Source organism: Microcaecilia unicolor, chromosome 3 (assembly GCF_901765095.1).
Source record: "Microcaecilia unicolor chromosome 3, aMicUni1.1, whole genome shotgun sequence".
In the NCBI taxonomy this organism is placed as follows: Eukaryota; Metazoa; Chordata; class Amphibia; order Gymnophiona; family Siphonopidae; genus Microcaecilia; species Microcaecilia unicolor.
Window position 1 is genome coordinate 534831249 of NC_044033.1, and position 21672 is coordinate 534852920.

The following is a 21672-nucleotide window of genomic DNA, read 5'->3' on the forward strand; positions in this document are numbered from 1 at the left end:
CACTGTGCAATTGTCTTGACACTGTGGCTCAAATTGTTCTCTTGTGTTTGCTCGTAGCTTCCAGGATTAGGAAGGATGATTGCAATGTTGTTTATGTGAGTATCCCTTCTGAAGCAACCACAATCTGTCCAAAATACAGCCCTGCAGATCCTTTTCCAAGCTAAGACATGTGATCACATTGCTCTTTTCTTTCTCAGCATTATTGGCTTCCTGTTTCTTTTTGTGTTGTTTAAAACTTTTGTTCTGGCACATAAGATCTTTTATACAGTCTCTCCATCATATCTTTGCTCTCTTGTGATCTGTTATGCTCCTGTACATTCATTCTGTTCCAGTCACGAACATCATGTAGCACTCCCTTCGATTTGTCGGGAAAGACTCACTTCTACCCTCAGGAAAGCCTTTTTCTTTTATTTCAGACCATTTGTTATACTGCTTTTTAAAAACAAATATCAAAGCAGTGTTACATAATAGTAATAAATAACTTCAAAATGAGAAACCAAACAATGACACTATGGAATGTCCCGTCCCTTGCTCTTCATTCCTAGGGTTGTTTGGTGAGATTTCAGGCAGGTCTTAAGACCACAGCCTTTGCAGGGGCAGCATCACAAGGCAGATGTCCTGGTGTGTCCTGTGGTGTGTTTGCAAGACTTTCTAGTCATTTCTATAGTAACCTCCATTTCCTCTTCTTGTGCTGTTAATTAATTTGCTGTTCCTTTCCATTTCAATTAGCCTGTAAACCGCCTTGTTATGCCTGTTCAAAGGTGGTGTAGTAAATCCTGTAATAAACATAAACATTCTTTGAATAACAATCCAGAAAGCAGACGTGATTCCTCATGATCAAAGGGGATCTTAACCATCGCTCTGGATTAAGACAAATTATCAAGAGAACATTTCAGATTCCTGCAATAAATCCCATACATAAACCATTTATAATATGAAACACAGATGTTCCACTTACATCTGGTCTAGATATTTATTGACATCTTCATCAGCCTCATGATCTTTGCACAGCTGAGCTACCAAAGCTCCATAGGTCAGCACGAACAGTTCTCTACTCTGAAAAAAAGACAATTTTGTTCATTTTATATTATCATCCTCCCACACCTCACATGAGTCTCAACACATTCATCAGGTTTGTCATATGAACAAATTTTGATGTGTATCATTTCTTGCTGCTTAACTTCTATGGGAAACAAGTGAACCTTGAGAAGGAAATGTTCAGACTGGCCAAGGGGTTTGCAGGCAAGACAAATTTCAAAGGGGAACTGGTACAGCTGCTTGCATCTAGGGGATTTCTTTTAGCCTGAACACTTCGAAACATACAGAGTAAACAATGCACGTGGAATTTAAAATGAAAATTTCCAACCCCTTCACCCACTTTTGTTGGATGATAATTTTCAAAGGTTTTCTTTCCATGGATAAACACCCTTTTATATGCAACAATTTCCAGAATGCTCAAATTGTTCAGATGAGAAAATATAAGATGGATGAAAATAAACATACGTAAAGAAAATATGTGGCAGCCTGTGGACTATTTCCTTGGATTCCTCTTAGGTAGCACTTCCGTTTCTAATTCTTCCAGAGTAACAGCGTAAAGTAACTTGAAAAGAAATGGAGGCCTATTGGGTTCAATTGTCTTCATCACAGTTAGTTACATATGATATCAATAACATTCGAAAAGAATCAGAGGAGAAAACTTTAGCAGTAGTATAAATTACGCCCGGAGGCATCAGAAGAGTATTGGACACCAGCTGTTGGATCTCTTACAGCTCAAAGCTGTTCCAAATCCTGTCATCAATCGTTTGCCTCTGGAGTGCAAAAATCTATTTCACCATTAAATACCTTTCCATTTATTAAGTTAATATCAAAATGAATTCACAAATTAAGCTATAAAACTATGACCACTTAGCTTAGGACACTTGCGTGGTCATAGTTTTAAAGCTTAATTTGTGAATTCATTTTGATATTAGCTTAATAAATGGAAAGGTATTTCATGGTGAAATAGATTTTTTTCAAGTTGTGTTCCCACTCCAGAAGCAAATGATTGATGACAGTATTAGAGAGCTAGGATTTGGCAAGATCCCAAAACTGTAAACTTAGCCCAGGCGGAAGGAGTAAAAACCTGTTGGAAGGACCTAGCAGGAGTATAAAACCTAAGGGGTCAACATTCAATGTGATATTACCAGCCACAAATGGCTCCTGGCTGCTTAAATCTCTTGTGTGGGGAAATCCACTGAAATCCAGTGGCAGCTGAATATTTTTATTTATTGCATTTGTATCCCACATTTTCCCACCTTTTTGCGGGTTCAGTGTGGCTTACAATATGAGTTGAATGTTGGAAATACAATTTGTTACAGATAGTTATGGATTACATTGTGCAGGGTAAGCAAAACAATTGAGGTGTCGTTAAGGAATGTAATAATGGAACATAGGCATTGCAACTTTGGAAGGAAACAATGGGAGCTTAGAAGGCGATAAAAAGGCATGAAGGCGTATGGTATATATCTTTCTGTGAGTAAAGGTATGAGTGATGTGATAATACGGGAATATCACAGAGACCACTAAAGGGAAAGCAGTCAGAGGGAGGGTGGCATTTATGTTGTTAAGTTGCCATTATTCAGGACACTAAGGCTCATTTTCAAAACACACAAAGTTACATAAGAACATAGTGGAGGAGTGGCCTAGTGGTTAGGGTGGTGGACTCTGGTCCTGGGGAACTGAGGAACTGAGTTCAATTCCCACTTCAGGCACAGGCAGCTCCTTGTGACTCTGGGCAAGTCACTTAACCCTCCATTGCCCCATGTAAGCCGCATTGAGCCTGCCATGAGTGGGAAAGCGCAGGGTACAAATGTAACAAAAATAAAATAGATACTATTGGAGATTCTACATGGAATGTTGCTACTATTGGAGATTCTACATGGAATGTTGCTATTCCACAAGCAACATTCCATGTAGAAGGCTGCGCAGGCTTCTGTTTCTGTGAGTCTGACGTCCTGCACGTACGTGCAGGACGTCAGACTCACAGAAGCAGAAGCCTGTGCGGCCACATTGGTGATCTGCAAGGGCCGACTAGGGTGGTGGACATTGGTCCTGAGGAACTGAGTTCGATTCCCACTTCAGGCACAGGCAGCTCCTTGTGACTCTGGGCAAGTCACTTAACCCTCCATTGCCCCATGTAAGCCGCATTGAGCCTGCCATGAGTGGGAAAGCGCGGGGTACAAATGTAACAAAAATAAAATAGATACTATTGGAGATTCTACATGGAATGTTGCTACTATTGGAGATTCTACATGGAATGTTGCTATTCCACAAGCAACATTCCATGTAGAAGGCTGCGCAGGCTTCTGTTTCTGTGAGTCTGACGTCCTGCACGTACGTGCAGGACGTCAGACTCACAGAAGCAGAAGCCTGTGCGGCCACATTGGTGATCTGCAAGGGCCGACTAGGGTGGTGGACATTGGTCCTGAGGAACTGAGTTCGATTCCCACTTCAGGCACAGGCAGCTCCTTGTGACTCTGGGCAAGTCACTTAACCCTCCATTGCCCCATGTAAGCCGCATTGAGCCTGCCATGAGTGGGAAAGCGCGGGGTACAAATGTAACAAAAATAAAATAGATACTATTGGAGATTCTACATGGAATGTTGCTACTATTGGAGATTCTACATGGAATGTTGCTATTCCACAAGCAACATTCCATGTAGAAGGCTGCGCAGGCTTCTGTTTCTGTGAGTCTGACGTCCTGCACGTACGTGCAGGACGTCAGACTCACAGAAGCAGAAGCCTGTGCGGCCACATTGGTGATCTGCAAGGGCCGACTAGGGTGGTGGACATTGGTCCTGAGGAACTGAGTTCGATTCCCACTTCAGGCACAGGCAGCTCCTTGTGACTCTGGGCAAGTCACTTAACCCTCCATTGCCCCATGTAAGCTGCATTGAGCCTGCCATGAGTGGGAAAGCGCAGGGTACAAATGTAATAAAAATAAAATAAGAGTAGCCATACTGGGTCAGACCAATGGTCCATCTAACCCAGTATCCAACAGTGGCCAACCCAAAATCATGGCTACATTCTATGCTACCAATCCGAGGGCAAGCAGTGGCTTCCCCATGTCTGTTTCAATAGCAGACTGTGGACCTTTTCCTCCAGGAACTTGTCCAAACCTTTTTTAAACCCAGATATGCTAACTGCTATTAACACATCCTCTGGCAAAGAGTTCCAGAGCTTAACTATTCATTGAGTGAAAAAATATTTCCTTCTATTTGTTTTAAAAGTATTTCCATGTAACTTCACAGAATGCCCTCCAAGGGATACAGTATTATTATTATTATTTATTATTATTTGTAGCGTTTGTATCCCACATTTTCCCACCTATTTGCAGGCTCAATGTAGCTTACATTTGCCGTAATGGCGAATGCCATTTCTGGGTAACTGAGTTACATATGTTATTACATTAAGGTGGTGACATACATGAAGCAGATCATGGTATATATATACATCGTGTACATATATATAAGGTATATATAAGGGGATATGACAGTATCCTCTTGCACCCAGGAGGGAAGGGTTAGGATGGACATTCTAGCTGGAGATTCAGTCATTAGGCAGGTAGAGATAGCTGGGTTGTTGGTGAACATGAGTATCACTTGGTCACTTGCCTGTCTTGTGTGAAGATGGCAGATCTCACGCATCACCTAGATTTTAAACAGTGCTGGGGAGCAGCTAGCTGTCTTGGCACATGTGGGTACCAATGACATAGGAAAATATGGGAGGGAGGTTCTGGAAGGAGTGGAGGAGTGGCCTAGTGGTTAGGGTGGTGGACTTTGGTCCTGGGGAACTGAGGAACTGAGTTTGATTCCCATTTCAGGCACAGGCAGCTCCTTGTGACTCTGGGCAAGTCACTTAACCCTCCATTGCCCCATGTAAGCCGCATTGAGCCTGCCATGAGTGGGAAAGCGCGGGGTACAAATGTAATAAACAAAAAAAAAATTTAGACTCAGGTAGAAAGCTGAAATCCAGGGTAGCATTTTTAGAAGTGCTTCCCATTCCACACACAGGACCCAAGAGACAGGCAGAGCTCCAGAGTCTCAATGCATGATCAGACAATGGCAGAGGAAGGAGGGTTTTAGGAACTGGGCAACATTCTGGGGAAGGGAGACCCTATTCCAGAAAGATGGGCGCCACCTTATTCAGGGTGGAACCATGCTGCTGGCATCAACATTTAAAAAATGGAGATAGATCAACTTTTAAAATGGTTTTAAATATGTCAAAGACCACTGTTTGTTGGCTAACTGATTACTTAGAATGTCCATCCACGATTTCCTGTTCTTTTTGGGGTTCCTGTTTCACCTGTGCATACGTTTAAGTATTCAGGAGTTATTATTGATTCCCAACTTACTTTTCAGGAGCAAGTTGACAGTCTAGTGTCTAGGGGGTTTCTGTTTCTTCATTGTTTCAGGGTAGATTTTTGCTCACTGAGGCAGCGGTACATACTTCAATTCATGTTTTTCTGATTTCACAACTGGATTATCTTAGGCATTTGCATACACTGCAAAACACAGCTTTTTAATTTATTTATTTGGATTTTGCTCACACCTTTTTCAGTAGAAGCTCAAGGTGAGTTACATTCAGGTACACTGGATATTTCTCTGACCCAGGTGGGCTCACAATCTAAGCTTGTACCTGAGGCAATGGAGGGTTAAGTGACTTGCCCAAGATCACAAGAAGCAGTAGTGGGATTTGAACCAGCCACCTCTGGAGTTCAAGACCGGTGCTCTAATCACTAGGCCACTCCTCCACTCCTACTGTTTGCTTGCTAATGCACAAAAATGGGACCTAAAGTGACTGACAGGGTTAAAAAAAACTGGTTAAATGGAAGGACACAAAGGGTATTGGTAAATGGAGCTTGCTCTGGGGAAAGGGATGTTATCAGTGGTGTGCAGGAAGAAAAAAGAGAAGAGTGGGGGAAGATAGGCTCTTTCCAATCAATAAGGGAGACATATATTGGAAAAGGTATAATCAGTGGTGTGCCACAGGGTTCGGCCCTCGGATCGGCTCTTTTTATCATCTTCGTGAGTGATATTGCAGAAGGTCTGTCTGGTAAGGTTTGTCTCTTTGCGGATGATACCAAACTCTGTAATAGGGTGGACACCCTGGAGGGTGTGGATGGTATGAAGAAGGATCCAGTGAAGCTTGAAGAATGGTCCAATAATTGGCAGCTAAAATTTAATGCTAAGAAATGCAGGGTCATGAAATCGGGGTACAAGAATCCAAGGGAATCGTACAATATAGGGGGTGAAGTGCTTCTGTGTATGGAAGAAGAGTGGGATTGTGTGTGATGACCTTAAGGTGGCCAAACAGGTAGAAAAGTTGATGGTCAAAGCCAGAAAGATGCGCGGGTGCATGAGGAGAGGAATGACCAGCAGGAAAAAAAAAAGAGGTGATATAGTGCCCTTATGTAAGTCCCTGGTGAGGCATGCAATTCTGGCGACCACACCTACGGAAAGATATAAACAGGATGGAGTCAGTCCAGAGGGCTGCTACAAACTTAGTAAGCGATCTCTGCCATAAACCACATAGTGACAGGCTTGGGAACCTTAACATGTATATGCAGGAAGAGAGGTGAGAGAGAGGGGATATGACATTTAAATATCTCAGTAGAGTCAATATACAGGAGGCGAGCCTTTTTCAAATGAAGGAAAACTCTAGAATCGGGGGGGGGGGGGGCAAACAATAAAGTTAAGAGGAAACAGATTTAGGAGGAATCTAAGAAAATACTCTTTCAAAAAGAAAGGGTGGTGGATGTGTGGGATGGCCTCTCGGTGGAGGTCGTGGAGACGAGGACTGTCAGAATTTAAGAAAGCGTGGGATAGGCATGTGGGATTCCTTAGGAAAGAAGAGTTAGTGAGAATGGGCAGACTGGATGGGCCATTTGGCCCTTATCTGCCGTCATATTCTATGTTTCTAAAAATTTGATAGAGTGACTTCTTTATATTTGTTTTATCATTGGTTGCCAGTTCAATATAGAACATAATGATTAACCCTTGCTCATAGAGCGTTACATACAGATATTCCATCTTATTTAGCATGTATGGTTTTTGCCATATATGCCAGGAAGGGCTATTAGGTGTACCATGGCACATAGATTGATTGTACCCCCATTTTCTAAGGCACGATGGGAAACTACCAGAGAGAAAGCCTTTTTTTGGTTGGTTCCATTTTTGTGGAATCAGCTTCCTGTTGCTATTAGAGCAGAAAGTTCTCATTAAAAATATAAGAGTTTGAGCTCTGTGGGGGGCGTGTCTTAAGATGGCGGCATGCTGAGTTGTGTGAGCGAGTCTCTGCTACGGTTTGCTGAACTTCTATTTTCTTCGTGACAAGATGCCCCATACCAAATGTAAGGGGATTGTTAAAGCAGCTGCCTCGACTGCTAAGACATCCTCTCCGGTACAGCAAACTATAGAGAGATACGCTACTAAACCACCTACCCTTAATAACGAGAGGGGCCCCGCTGTCTCGGTGGGTGAAGACTCCCTGGGAGACTTGGGGCTGGAAGTTTCACTCTCCCCTCCGGATCTCAATCCCCCGCCGCTCCCCGAAGCATGTCTCTCCCGACGCGATCGACCTGACCCGGAAGTGGTTGAAGGTATGATGGCGGTTCGAGGAATGGGAGAAGCAGCGCATGAGAGAGGCCCGATTCTGTGCGAGTCAGGGGCTGAGCGTTTAGCTCTGACAAGAAAAACAGCGGCTGTGTCACTGGAGAGCATTTGGAATGCTCTTCAGAGGGTAGAAGCGACGGTTGCCGATTCGGCGAAAGAAATAAAAGATTTAGTAAGTACTGTTGAAAACCTTTCCGTATCTCTTAATGCCGCAAAACAAGAAACATCAGAGCAAATGGGAGCTCTCAAGAAAGATGTCACTAAAATGAACGATATTTCAGCCTCAATTGTGAAAGACAATCTGTCTACACAGCGCAGATTAGAATAAATAGAGAACTTTAATCGTAGGCTGAATTTGAGACTCTTGAATTTTCCGAAGGAATTGGGAATTAATCCCCAGGATGCCTTTAAAGCATATTTGTTGGAAGTTCTAAATTTTTCCCCGGAAACTATACCACCATTGAATAAGGTTTACTATATTCCAACAAAAAAATTACCTGAAATGTCTATTGAAGCTGTTCCAGATGGAAATCAAGAGGAATCTTTAAATGTATCTGAACTTTTAGAATTAACTTTGAACGTGAACTCTGAAAGAACTACTCTAATTGCATCTTTTATTTTCCAACAAGATATTGATGCGGTAATGCGAATGTACTTTAAAAAAATGCAAGCTCTGTTCAGAGGTAAAAAAGTCTGGATTTATCCTGATATTACTAAACAGACTCAGGAAAGGAGAAAACTGTTTCTAGCTATGCGTACAGATGTAATATCTTTAGGAGCCTCCTTCTACCTTAATTACCCATGTAAATGTGTTATTAAGTATATGAGTTTAAAATACATCTTTTACCAGCCTGAACAGCTGAAAGCATTTATAAATATGAAGAAAATTGGTCAACTGCCGATCTAGATGAGACATATGAATCGATAGGATAGGTTGCATGCTAAGCATATTACCACTCTTGTTTTTTTTTTCTTCTTTTTTCTATTAGTAGTCTTCCTAATTTAGACTAGCCCCCTGTTATGGTGGTCTAAAGAAGAGTTAAAAAATGTTTCCTTGATTTTTTTTTTCCCTTATGGAGAGTTTCTCTCTAAATAAATGTTACATGTCTGTATTTCCTGTTCAAATGTAACAGATGTTTAATTTGATTTAAAACGAATAAATAAATATTTAAAAAAAAAATATATATATATAAGAGTTTGTTGAAAACATATTACTTTGCTTTAGCATCTGGATTAGAAGATTAGGCTTCTGTGCCTGTGGTTTTCCAGTGTTGTAAATGCATTTTCTGGAGAGTTTTTATTGAGAATTATATGTGGGAAAGTCGTTTTGACTGATGGATACGCTTGGTCTTGAGAGTATGTGTCTTTCATTTATATTACTGGAGCTCCTTTTCTTTCTGTTTTTAAAATATTTATTTTACTCTTTTATTGTAAACTGCTTTGATTTGTTAAAGATTAGCAGTATAGTAAATATTGAATAAACTAGAAACTGGGGGAAAGCCATCGGTCACTCAAAAGCACATGGTTCAGAACAAGTTATCATGGAAGGATATCACCAAAACAGAGAAGATAGGGCATCCTGATAGCATGATTGCAATAAAGGCCATAGTAGACCAGGTACCTTTAAATAAAGCAAAACCTGACTAAAATACTAGAAAAAGTTGTCATGGTTATGGCCGTGCCCTTATGTTCAGACCTACTGTTTCTCTGTATCTACCTCTGTGATCTCTCCAGTCTGCCTTTTTCCCTATTGTTGTTCTTCCTGTAAACCAAGCCTCATTTTGGTCTCCCTGCTTCTGCTTCATTTCCTGTTGTTCTTCCTGTTAGCCAAGCCTCACTTTGGTCTCCCTGCTTCTGCTTCATTTCCTGTTGCTGTTGTTCTTCCTATTAGCCAAGCCTCACTTTGGTCTCCCTGCTTCTGCTTCATTTCCTGTTGTTCTTCCTGTTAGCCAAGCCTCGCTTTTGTCTCCCTGCTTCTGCTTCATTTCCTGTTGTTCTTCCTGTTAGCCAAGCCTGCTTCTGCTTCATTTCCTACTTGTGTCATCATCAGCCTACTCCTTTATAAGGACCCAGGGAGCTTTCCTACGTTGCCTTTGCAAGAGGTCTCTTAATCTTGTGTTACCTGTTTAGATCATATCCATGCTTGGCTTTGTTCCTGAGGGTTTTACTCCTGAAGGTCTGTTCTGCGTTTCCTCAAGTCTTGTGTTTCAATGCTTGCTTTGTTTCTGTGAGTTTGCTTTTGAACCTTGATCCTGAAGGCCTGGCTCTAGAGCCACACCCTGCCCTTGGTGTCGGTATCTGTTTGACTTCCCTTGGCTTCTGTTTTTAGTCTAGTCCTGCTTTTGACTCTGGCTATAGTTAAGCTCCATGTTTAAGCCAATCTCTGTGTTTAACCAAGCTCTGTTCCTGTTTCCTGTTCTGTTTCCTGTGTGTGTAGTCTGTTAATTCTGAGAGTCTGTAAAAGCCAGCATTGTCCCTCATTATCTCACTGCTGTGCAGGTGTGTCTGCTGCCTTTCAATCTGCCTGGCCTTTCCCTTCCAGCTGTGGATGCTGGTAAGCACATTGCTTCTATGTTTGTTTGTCCTCCCTTAGTCTGCTTAATCCTTTGCCTGCTATGTTTGCTTCCTGGCTCTTAAACTCTGTTTCTGCTAAGTTCTGTTCCTCTTGTGTGTTTGAGCCAGGTTCTGCTCCTGCTCTATGTTTGAGCTAGTTCTGACCCAGTTCCCTGCTAACCCTTTCAGTATCCTGTTCCAGTCAAGCCAAGCCCGTTCCAGAATCCGGTTTGAGAATCTTGAATCCTGTTTGAGAATCCTGAATCCTGTTCGAGAATCCAGATTCCTGTTCCTGCCTTGTTTATTGTCTTGCTTCTGTTATTCTTGTTGTCTAGCTCCTACCCTGTCTTGCCTGTCTAGTTATGCTTTGTCTTGTCTTTTTCAGTCTAGTCCTGTCCGGATCCAGTTCTTGCCTTGTCTTGCCCTTTTCTGGACCCAGTTTTAATCTACTTCTGTGTTTTGCCTTGTCTTGCATTTCTGGGTCCCAGTCCCAGTTTTAATCCAGTTCCGAGTCTTGCCTTGTCCTGTCTGGGTTCCAGCTCTGGCCCTTTGCCTTCTTTTCCTTGCCTAGTCTGGATCCGGTTCTTGTGTTGTCCATTGTGTTTAGTTACCTCTGTCCTGCCTTGTTGAGTCTGTTAGTTTATCATAGTCCAGTCTGTTCTGATTCCTGCCTCTGCCAGCCCCGGTGATTTGTCTGCCAAAGCTCCGGTTTTGGTCCAAGGGCTCACCATTCCTGACAGTTGTGACAAAAGTTAACTATATCAAAGATAAACAAATGTAACATATGGAGGGAATAGGAGAAAATATTTTTTCACCCAAAAAATAGTTAAGCTCTGGAACTCATTGTTAAGAACATAAGTATTGCCATACTGGGACAGACCAAAGGTCCATCAAGCCCAGCATCCTGTTTCCAACAGTGGCCAATCCAGGTCACAAATACCTGGCAAGATCCCCAAAAAGTACAAAACATTTTATGCTGCTTATCCCAGAAATAAGCAGTGGATTTTCCCCAAGTTCATTTTAATAATGATCTATGGACTTTTCCTTTAGGAAGCCATCCATACCTTTTTTAAACCCCGCTAAGCTAACCGCCTTTACCACATTCTCTGGCAACGAATTCTAGAGTTTAATTACATGTTGAGTGAAGAAATGTTTTCTCCAATTTGTTTCAAATTTACTACTTTGTAGCTTCATGCCCCCTAGTCCTAGTAATTTTGGAAAGAATAAACATATGTTTCACGTCTACCCGTTCCACTCCACTCATTAATTTATGGACCTCTATCATATCTCCCCTCAGAGCCAGATCCACCGTTAAAAGACAACAAAGAATGCTTGTACTTACCTACCTTTTGTGTGTATAACCCGCAAAAACCAGGCCAAATCATGATTGTGTTTGATGCCAGTGCTCAATTTCAAGGAATCTCACTCTATAATGTGCTGATTTCTGGGCCTGACATTATTAACAGCCTATTAGGAGTCTTGATTCACTTCAGAAAGGATTCTATAACCCTAACAGCAGATATCCAGCAAATGTTCTATTGCATTGTCTTACACACAGACTACAGAAATTACTTGAGATTCCTGTGGTACTGTGACAATGACATCATGGAATACAGGAAATCATGGAATACAGAATGAGAGGTCATGTCTTTGGTAACAGTTCATCACGCAGTAGTAACCCATAGGCTTAGAAAGACAGAAAGAGAATATGGCACGGATGCCAGACGCTTCATTGAGAGAGACTTTTATGTAGACGATGGTTTGAAATCCTTACCTACTGTAGGAGAAGCCATTGAGTTGCTAAAGGAATGCTGGCAGAGTCCAATTTGAGACTTAATAAAATTGCCTCCAACAGTCCAGAAGTAATGAGCGCATTTCCTGCAGAGGATCATGCCAAACATTTAACGGATCTAGATCTAAGAGTAGGCACCCCTCCTATTCAGAGAAGCCTTGGATTACATTGGGATCTAGAGACATTTTCACCTTTCAAGTCTCCACCCATGAGAAACCATATACACACAGAGGTGTCTTGGCTACAGTCAACGGGTCTGTATGATCCATGGGAGTTTGTGGCTCTAGTCACCATTCAACGAAGATCCCTACTGAGGGAGCTTTCCGAAAGTACTGAGTGGGATGTCCCATTGCCACCAGAAATGTGACAGATGGAAAGATTTATTTATTTATTTTATTGCATTTGTATCCCACATTTTCCCACCTATTTGCGGGCTCAGTGTGGCTTACAATACATTGTAAATAATGGAAATACAATTTGTTACAAATCAGTTATGGATTACATTGTGAGAAGTTAAGATTCTCTAAAGACCCTTGAACAACTGCACAGAAATCTGCATCTTCTCAGACACTTCTGAAAAAGCTATTGCTGCAGTGGCCAACCTGAAAGCTATAGATTCAGATGGGCTATCTCATGTGGGATTCACCTTTGGCAAAGTCAAGTTAGCACCACAACCCAATCATACCATTCCACTCTCATAATTGTGTTGAGCAGTGCTGGCAGTAGAGATAGCAGAAATGATACTCAATGAAATGAACATTCAAATAGATACTGTCAAATTCTACACTGACAGTAAAGTCATACTGGGCTACAACCAAACGAGGAGATTTTATGTGTACAGAGTGGAACATGTATGAAAGTCAGCACGACTAGAACAGTAGCATTATCTTACCTTATCTGTTCCCTTCTCCACTACTGCCAACTCCAGACTTCGCGCCTTCTGTCTCACTGCACCCTACGCCTGGAATAAACTTCCTGAGCCCCTACGTCTTGCCCCATTCTTGGCCACCTTTAAATCTAGACTGAAAGCCCACCTCTTTAACATTGCTTTTGACTCGTAACCACTTGTAACCACTCGCCTCCAACTACCCTCCTCTCTTCCTTCCTGTACACATTAATTGATTTGATTTGCTTACTTTATTTTTTGTCTATTAGATTGTAAGCTGGACAGTCTTTCTTCTATGTTTGTGCAGCGCTGCGTATGCCTTGTAGCGCTATAGAAATGCTAAATAGTAGTAAACCCCATTTACTAGTCCAGCTCAGTAAAAGGGCCCCATAGTATCTGAAATAATTAGCAAAAGGAATTATTCCTGGAGAAAAATTAAATGAGAAAATGGCGTGCAACGTACGTACCATGTTATGCGCTGAAGCAGAGCAGGAAATGGCTGGTAAATGCCAGTCCTTTAACATAGAAAACAAACAAAAGAAAACCATGTCACAGCATTTGCAAACAAGTCTAAATATAAAATACAATCTATTTAAAAAGGATTTTTTTGTAAGTAGATATGAATCAGGTCATTTCCTAAATGATTTGCCTGGTTAAATACATATGGGCCCCAGTATTTAACAGGACTCATATGTCTAAGCCCCACTCTCCACATCACACCTGGATTTTCAGCGGCAGTTACCCAGATACCTCTGCTGACAATCTGCTGAGGCCAGCTCAGCACTATCCGTGGCACTGGGATGGCCCAGGGGCAGAGTCTGGACAGAGCCAAGACCACCTCAGTAGTATCCATATAGTACTGGGATGGCTCAAGGGTAGAGTCTGGGCACAGCCAAGTATTTGCTGGTTAACAGCAATATTCTGTCCATAAGTTAGACAAGAAAAAGGCTGGAAGGTATCCGGTACCAGTCCGAATACTGCTGGTCCTGGGTAAGAACCAGTGGTCACATTATAACCATTTGTTCAGTGCCAGTACGTGGAAACGGCCGAGATCTGAATATCTGGGTATAGAAAGTGTGTGTCAGCCAGTATTTAAAACAACGCTGACCCCTGCTGGTTGGATGACTCAATACATTTACCGAATTTTGAAATGTATGTAGACCTTCCCCAATCTCAGGCACAGATATAGCAGGTACTTCTCTGAAAATTTAATACTCAGCCAGGTATCTGACACTTCTGATGACCCCTCAAGTGTTAACATCTGTTCTGAGACTTCATGTCGGCGACATGAAGTAGGGTTACCATATGGCTCCAGAGAAAGGAGGACACATTGATCCAGTCCGGGTTTTGCTTCCATTGAAAGCAATGGAAGTAAAACCCAGACTGGCTCAACCTGTCCTCCTTTTTCTGGAGCCATGGTGTATATGAGCTTCCTTCCTTCTGACTTGCTCTTACATCTGAATGAAAAGTCTTCATGGCCAGCAAACCCAGATCTAATCTAATCTAATCTTGACATTTCTATTCCGCTTTACCAGCAGGCTCAAGGCGGATCCCAAAGAACAGAACAAAGAACAAAGTAGGAGAAGAAATCCCATTGAGTTACAGTAGATTGACCAAATGCAGCTGTCAGAAGACAAATCCATTAGATTTTAATTAAACAAAAATTTTTTTAAAACATAGAGCCCCTTTTACAAAGTTGCGGTGAAAGAGGCCCTGTGGTAGCATCAACTCGTGGATTTGCCACTCGCCACGGCCCCTTTTACCATAGCAGGGCTTTTTTTTTAAAAAAGGAAGTGGCTGTGTGGTAAGTACAAAGTTGCCACGTGGCCATTTTCTGAGGGAGCCCAATGGTAAAAATAAAAAAATATTTCTGGTTGCACACTGGGGGTGGCACTGCTGCCGGCTCCCATGTTGGGCCAGTAGAAGTGCTGGATTGGTGTGCGACAGTGCTGAGGGTCTGTAAAATAACAATAGATTGACCAAATAGACTTAACTATCAACAGAGAAATCCATTAGATATTGAATAAAGAAGAAAGTTTTAATCATTTTAGGAAACTAAAGTAATCAGTAATGTCTCTAATATCCTTGTGGAGCTTGTTCCAGAGCTCTAGGCCTCAGCCAATAATAGACCTATTCTAGTAGGTGATGATTCTATTGGTGTAATGAAAATGATCCAGAACAGTTCTTAGAACGGGTCAGAATTCAAAGGCATTTATCCAGGTAATATTTCAGCTAAATGCCTTTGCTAGTGCTGTCCATGAGTATTCAGCTGAACTATCTGCATAATGCCACTGAACATCCTTTACAGACCACCTTGGCAGTATCAGCTGAGGAAGGCGGAATCTACTATAATAAAAAGCACCTCCAACGTTCTGAAGCTGACTCCGTGGACGGCCAGGGCTTTCAATAACGCCTCCGCTTCGACGGAGCTAATCTGGGGACACAGTACAATCGCTGGGTGGCTGGAGGGGGGGGGGGCAGGGGAGAGAGGACAATCACACACACACTCTCTCTCTCACAGACACACTCGCACCCAGTCTCACTCTCTCTCTGTCACACACAAACACTCGCACGGTGCTGCCAACCACGCAGAGGGGGGGAGAGGCAGGGGGTCCTGAGACAACAGGGGAGGGGAGGGGAACGCAGAGGGGAGGAGGGGGATCCTGAGACCACAGGGGAGGGGATCCTGAGACCACAGGGGGAGGAAGGAGGGGAGGGGGTCCTCAGACCAGAGGGGGAGGGGGTCCTGAGACCACAGAGGGAGGGGGGAGGTATCTCTGTCACACACATACTCTCTCACACACACTCTCTCACAGTCAGTGTCTTTCTCTCTCTCACTCTCACAGTCTCTCACACTATGGGGCTCATTTTGAAAATATGCCTCAATCTGTCTCACACTGTATCACATTCACTCTCTATGTGTCACACAGTCACTCTCACACACTCTCGGTCTCACAGAGAGTCTGTGTATCGCACACATACTCTCTCACACTCTGTCTCACACACTCTCTCTCTTTCACACACACTCTCTCACACACAGTGTATCTGAGTGAAACACACTCTCTCTCTCTCACAGTCACTGTGTCTCACATATGCACTCGCACACACTCTCATTCAAACACACACACTCTCATTTTCACACACACACTCTCTCTCACACACACACACACTCTCTCTCTCACAGACACACTCGCACCCAGACTCACTCTCTCTCTGTCACACACACACACTCGCACATTCACTCTCTCTCTCTCTCACACAGTCACTCTCTCACACACTCTCTCATACACACTCCGAGGAAAACCTTGCTAGCGCCTGTTTCATTTGTGTCAGAAACGAGCCTTATTTACTAATATTAAATAATTAATAAACCAAACAGTGCCAGGGCAGAAGTAATGCTTATCTGGAAAGTGACGCTATTCACACTGTTATGTGTATCCAGATTAAAGTTAGGCCAGAAAAATGACTGTCCTAAGTTTACCTGCTTACAGTGGGGGAAATAAGTATTTGATCCCTTGCTGATTTTGTAAGTGTGCCCACTGACAAAGACATGAGCAGCCCATAATTGAAGGGTAGGTTATTGGTAACAGTGAGAGATAGCACATCACAAATTAAATCCGGAAAATCACATTGTGGAAAGTATATGAATTTATTTGCATTCTGCAGAGGGAAATAAGTATTTGATCCCTCTGGCAAACAAGACCTAATACTTGGTGGCAAAACCCTTGTTGGCAAGCACAGCGGTCAGACGTCTTCTGTAGTTGATGATGAGGTTTGCACACATGTCAGGAGGAATTTTGGTCCACTCCTCTTTGCAGATCATCTCTAAATCATTAAGAGTTCTGGGCTGTCGCTTGGCAACTCGCAGCTTCAGCTCCCTCCATAACTTTTCAATGGGATTAAGGTCTGGTGACTGGCTAGGCCACTCCATGACCCTAATGTGCTTCTTCCTGAGCCACTCCTTTGTTGCCTTGGCTGTATGTTTTGGGTCATTGTCGTGCTGGAAGACCCAGCCACGACCCATTTTTAAGGCCCTGGCGGAGGGAAGGAGGTTGTCACTCAGAATTGTACGGTACATGGCCCCATCCATTCTCCCATTGATGCGGTGAAGTAGTCCTGTGCCCTTAGCAGAGAAACACCCCCAAAACATAACATTTCCACCTCCATGCTTGATAGTGGGGACGGTGTTCTTTGGGTCATAGGCAGCATTTCTCTTCCTCCAAACACGGCGAGTTGAGTTCATGCCAAAGAGCTCAATTTTTGTCTCATCTGACCACAGCACCTTCTCCCAATCACTCTCGGCATCATCCAGGTGTTCACTGGCAAACTTCAGACGGGCCGTCACATGTGCCTTCCGGAGCAGGGGGACCTTGCGGGCACTGCAGGATTGCAATCCGTTATGTCGTAATGTGTTACCAATGGTTTTCGTGGTGACAGTGGTCCCAGCTGCCTTGAGATCATTGACAAGTTCTCCCCTTGTAGTTGTAGGCTGATTTCTAACCTTCCTCATGATCAAGGATACCCCACGAGGTGAGATTTTGCGTGGAGCCCCAGATCTTTGTCGATTGACAGTCATTTTGTACTTCTTCCATTTTCTTACTATGGCACCAACAGTTGTCTCCTTCTCGCCCAGCGTCTTACTGATGGTTTTGTAGCCCATTCCAGCCTTGTGCAGGTGTATGATTTTGTCCCTGACATCCTTAGACAGCTCCTTGCTCTTGGCCATTTTGTAGAGGTTAGAGTCTGACTGATTCACTGAGTCTGTGGACAGGTGTCTTTCATACAGGTGACCATTGCCGACAGCTGTCTGTCATGCAGGTAACGAGTTGATTTGGAGCATCTACCTGGTCTGTAGGGGCCAGATCTCTTACTGGTTGGTGGGGGATCAAATACTTATTTCCCTCTGCAGAATGCAAATAAATTCATATACTTTCCACAATGTGATTTTCCGGATTTAATTTGTGATGTGCTATCTCTCACTGTTACCAATAACCTACCCTTCAATTATGGGCTGCTCATGTCTTTGTCAGTGGGCACACTTACAAAATCAGCAAGGGATCAAATACTTATTTCCCCCACTGTATCTATCTAGATACTGAGCTAGTGCTGGCACTCAGGGCACTGCACAAAATCTCAAAACCTGCTGCAGTCCGGACTTTATTTTGCCACTGTGGCCAGTGTTTAACCACAACCCTGAATGTAGTGGTTGACTATAGGCTGTAGCAAGGAAGGACACAGATACAACAGGCAAACATCATAAGGATATTTAAGCTCTGAACTACCGTATTTAACTTTCATGCCTGACTTTAATGATTGACAATGTGGTGCTGGCAGTGGTGAAGGAAGACGCATGGTGCCTGTATATCCTGGTTTTGTGGACAAACTGTGAGGGCATGTCACCAATCTGGGGCTAGAAAGGAAGTAACACTGAACAGTTAACATCAGTTAGCGTACCTGGGTTTATAAAAGGTTTGGGCAAGTTCCTGGAAAAAAAGTCCATAACACAACGCAACAATGATTTTGCTACTGAGAGAAAAACATGTGATTTATACTAAATTGAACCCACCGATTCCAAATATGAACTCCGAATTTGCCTTACACGTCTAAATTTTAAGTTATATAGGAGAGGTGTGGTAGCCATGTTAGTCCACTCTTAAAGGTTATCAATAGAAATCAAACAAAATAAAACATGGAAAAGAAAATAAGATGATACCTTTTTTATTGGACATAACTTAATACATTTCTTTCCGATCTGAGGAAGAAGGGCAACCTTCGAAAGCTAATCAAGAAATGTATTAAGTTATGTCCAATACTACTACTACTACTTAACATTTCTAGAGCGCTACTAGGGTTACGCAGCGCTGTACAATTTAACAAATTTCTATTGATAACCTTTAAGAGTGGACTAACACGGCTACCACACCTCTCTACTTAAGGTTATCAACAGAAATCAAACAAAATAAAACATGGAAAAGAAAATAAGATGATACCTTTTTTATTGGACACAACTTAATACATTTCTTGATTAGCTTTCGAAGGTTGCCCTTCTTCCTCAGATCGGAAAGAAATGTATTAAGTTATGTCCAATAAAAAAGGTATCATCTTATTTTCTTTTCCATGTTTTATTTTGTTTGATTTCTATTGATAACTTTAAGAATGGACTAACACGGCTACCACACCTCTCTACTTAAGGTTATCAATAGAAATCAAACAAAATAAAACATGGAAAAGAAAATAAGATGATACCTTTTTTATTGGACATAACTTAATACATTTCTTGATTAGCTTTCGAAGGTTGCCCTTCTTCCTCAGATCGGAAATAAGCAAACGGAAAAAGAAAAGGGCACGTTTCCCTGTAACACAGCCAGCTGCAAACTATGCCAAAACATTTCACAAGACCCCACAGTCATTCAAAAGGGAAAAATATTCAACATAAAGGACTATTTTACATGCTCATCTTCCAATGTGGTATATATCATTCAGTGTAAAAAATGTAACGAAGGATGCTATATTGGAGAAACAGGCCAGATGCTTAAGACAAGATTCAATCTGCAAAGACATCACATGAAAATAGCCGGTGCCAGTGAAGCCCCCACCCCTGTGGGACAACACTTTACAAGACCAGAACACTGCACCAGTGATTTCACAGTAAGAATACTGAAAGGTAATTTTAAAACAGTACAGGAACGTAAGACCTTTGAAATAAGAATGATTGAAAATTTTGACACCCAACAAACAGGACTTAATAAGGATCTGGGTTTTCTAACCCATTATAAACCATAAAGCTGTATTTCTCTGTTTATTTCTCTGTTTATTACCCTCCTCTCACCTACCAACACCCATCCTGTTAGAATATCAATGAAATGTTTTGATGTCCCCATGCACACCCCCACCCTCCCACTCTGTCAGACTGTCAAAGTAATGCTTTGATGTTTCTCTTATATATACTATCTGCTAACACATTTGCTTATTTCCGATCTGAGGAAGAAGGGCAACCTTCGAAAGCTAATCAAGAAATGTATTAAGTTATGTCCAATAAAAAAGGTATCATCTTATTTTCTTTTCCATGTTTTATTTTGTTTGATTTCTATTGATAAGTTATATATGCAAAGCCTATTCACTTATAATATTAATGCATTATATATTGGAAATATTCCAACGGACATGCCCGGACCTGTCCGGATGCGCTCACGCAGGTCTATTGGCTGATGTCAGCAGTAAGTATATAAGGCAAGATGGATAGACGCCAATGTGTTAACGATCCGGACAATTTCTGCTACATATGTGGCAAATACAGTGATCAGCGCAAGAATCTGACAAAGTGAGTGCGCCTTGCTTACAAGTATTACTTTGACTGTCAAATTGGAGATCAAGATAAAAGCTGGGCACCTCATGTTTGTTGCACAGTGTGTTACTCTGGGCTAACGCGGTGGTTGAATGGTAAAAGGAAAGGAATGGCTTTTGCAGTGCCGATGGTTTGGCATGAGCAGAAAAATCACCATTCAGACTGTTATTTTTGCATGACTAAAATCGCCGGATATTCAAAGAGAAACAAGTCACAAATTGTGTATCCTGACTGTGAGTCTGCTCTTAAACCAGTACCACACGATGTAGAGAATCCAGTGCCTGCCCCTCCCACAGCAGGAATGGCAATTGAAACTGACGCTTCTGATCCTGATGAAGAAGAAGATGTTGATTGGCGTGATGTATTTCCTGATCCAGAACAACTGGAGGGTCAGCCGCACTTGCTGAGCCAATCAGATTTAGATGATCTGGTAAGAGATCTGTCGTTATCTAAAGAAAAGTCAGAACTGCTAGCTTCTAGACTTCAGGAATGGAATTTGCTACAACGAAGCACCACAACTTCACACTTTCGTCATCGATACACCAAATTAGCTGCATACTATGCAATGGAAAGCGATGTCTATTTCTGTACTGATGTAAATGGTCTTATGATGGAGTTAGATGGTACACATGTTCCCAATGAATGGAGGGTATTCATAGACTCTAGCAAAACGAGTTTGAAAGCTGTCTTGTTGCACAATGGTAACGAAAAACCAGTGCTTTTTTTGTAGAAAAAAAGGTGCCGGTACTCATTATGGGCGGGGTCACCACATATGGCTCCACCTCTATGATAGCCACACCCACATTATCCACACCCCTTATACCAGCTATGGCGCATATAAACAGACATCATTGAAAATATTATACTAGTATAAGAGAAAAAAATAACATGATTTCTTTCATTAGAAATAATTTCTGTAAGCTGTTACAGCTCCAGTAAACCCAGTGCAAAATAAGACAGCAGATGTAAATTCTCAAATTGGACATATTCCAAACACTAATATGAAAATAAAATGATTTTTTTCTGCCTTTGTTGTCTGGTGACTTTGTTTTTCTATCCATATTGGTCCCAGTCTCTGATTCTGCTGCTCTCTATCTGTTCCCTTAACTCCGTTTCCAGAGCTTCCTTTCCATTTATTTCTTTACTTTCCTCCTTTCTTCTTCATTTCTTGCCCTACATCCATAAGTAAAAGCTGTGTCCTCCTCCATGGAATTGACTGGAGGAGGTATAACGTGGATCCAGCTTTTGCCTATTTTCTCCTCTCTTCCCTTTCCATCCATGTGCATCTTCTTTTTTCTTTCCACCCCTCCATCCATGCCCAGCACTTCTCCTCTCCCCCCTGCCCTCCCCTCCCATCCATGTCCAGCGATTCTCCTCTCTTCCCTGCCCTCCCCTCCCAGTTCAGTGATTCTCCTCTCTCCCCTGCCCTCCCCTCCCAGTCCAG

The 21672-nt window shown here is 42.3% G+C and overlaps 1 protein-coding gene across 4 annotated transcripts in view; it reads right to left on the reverse strand.

The window, feature by feature from the left end:
• TRAPPC3L (trafficking protein particle complex 3 like) overlaps window positions 1-21672 on the reverse strand; it is a 151150-nt gene that overhangs the window by 45133 nt on the left and 84345 nt on the right. For all 4 annotated transcript variants that reach the window (XM_030199235.1, XM_030199236.1, XM_030199234.1 and 1 more), the window contains 2 exons: window positions 13351-13398; window positions 959-1056 (listed from right to left, as the gene is read on the reverse strand). In XM_030199235.1, the coding sequence (XP_030055095.1) occupies window positions 959-1056; window positions 13351-13398 (146 nt within the window). The remainder of the gene's footprint in view (window positions 1-958; window positions 1057-13350; window positions 13399-21672) is intronic.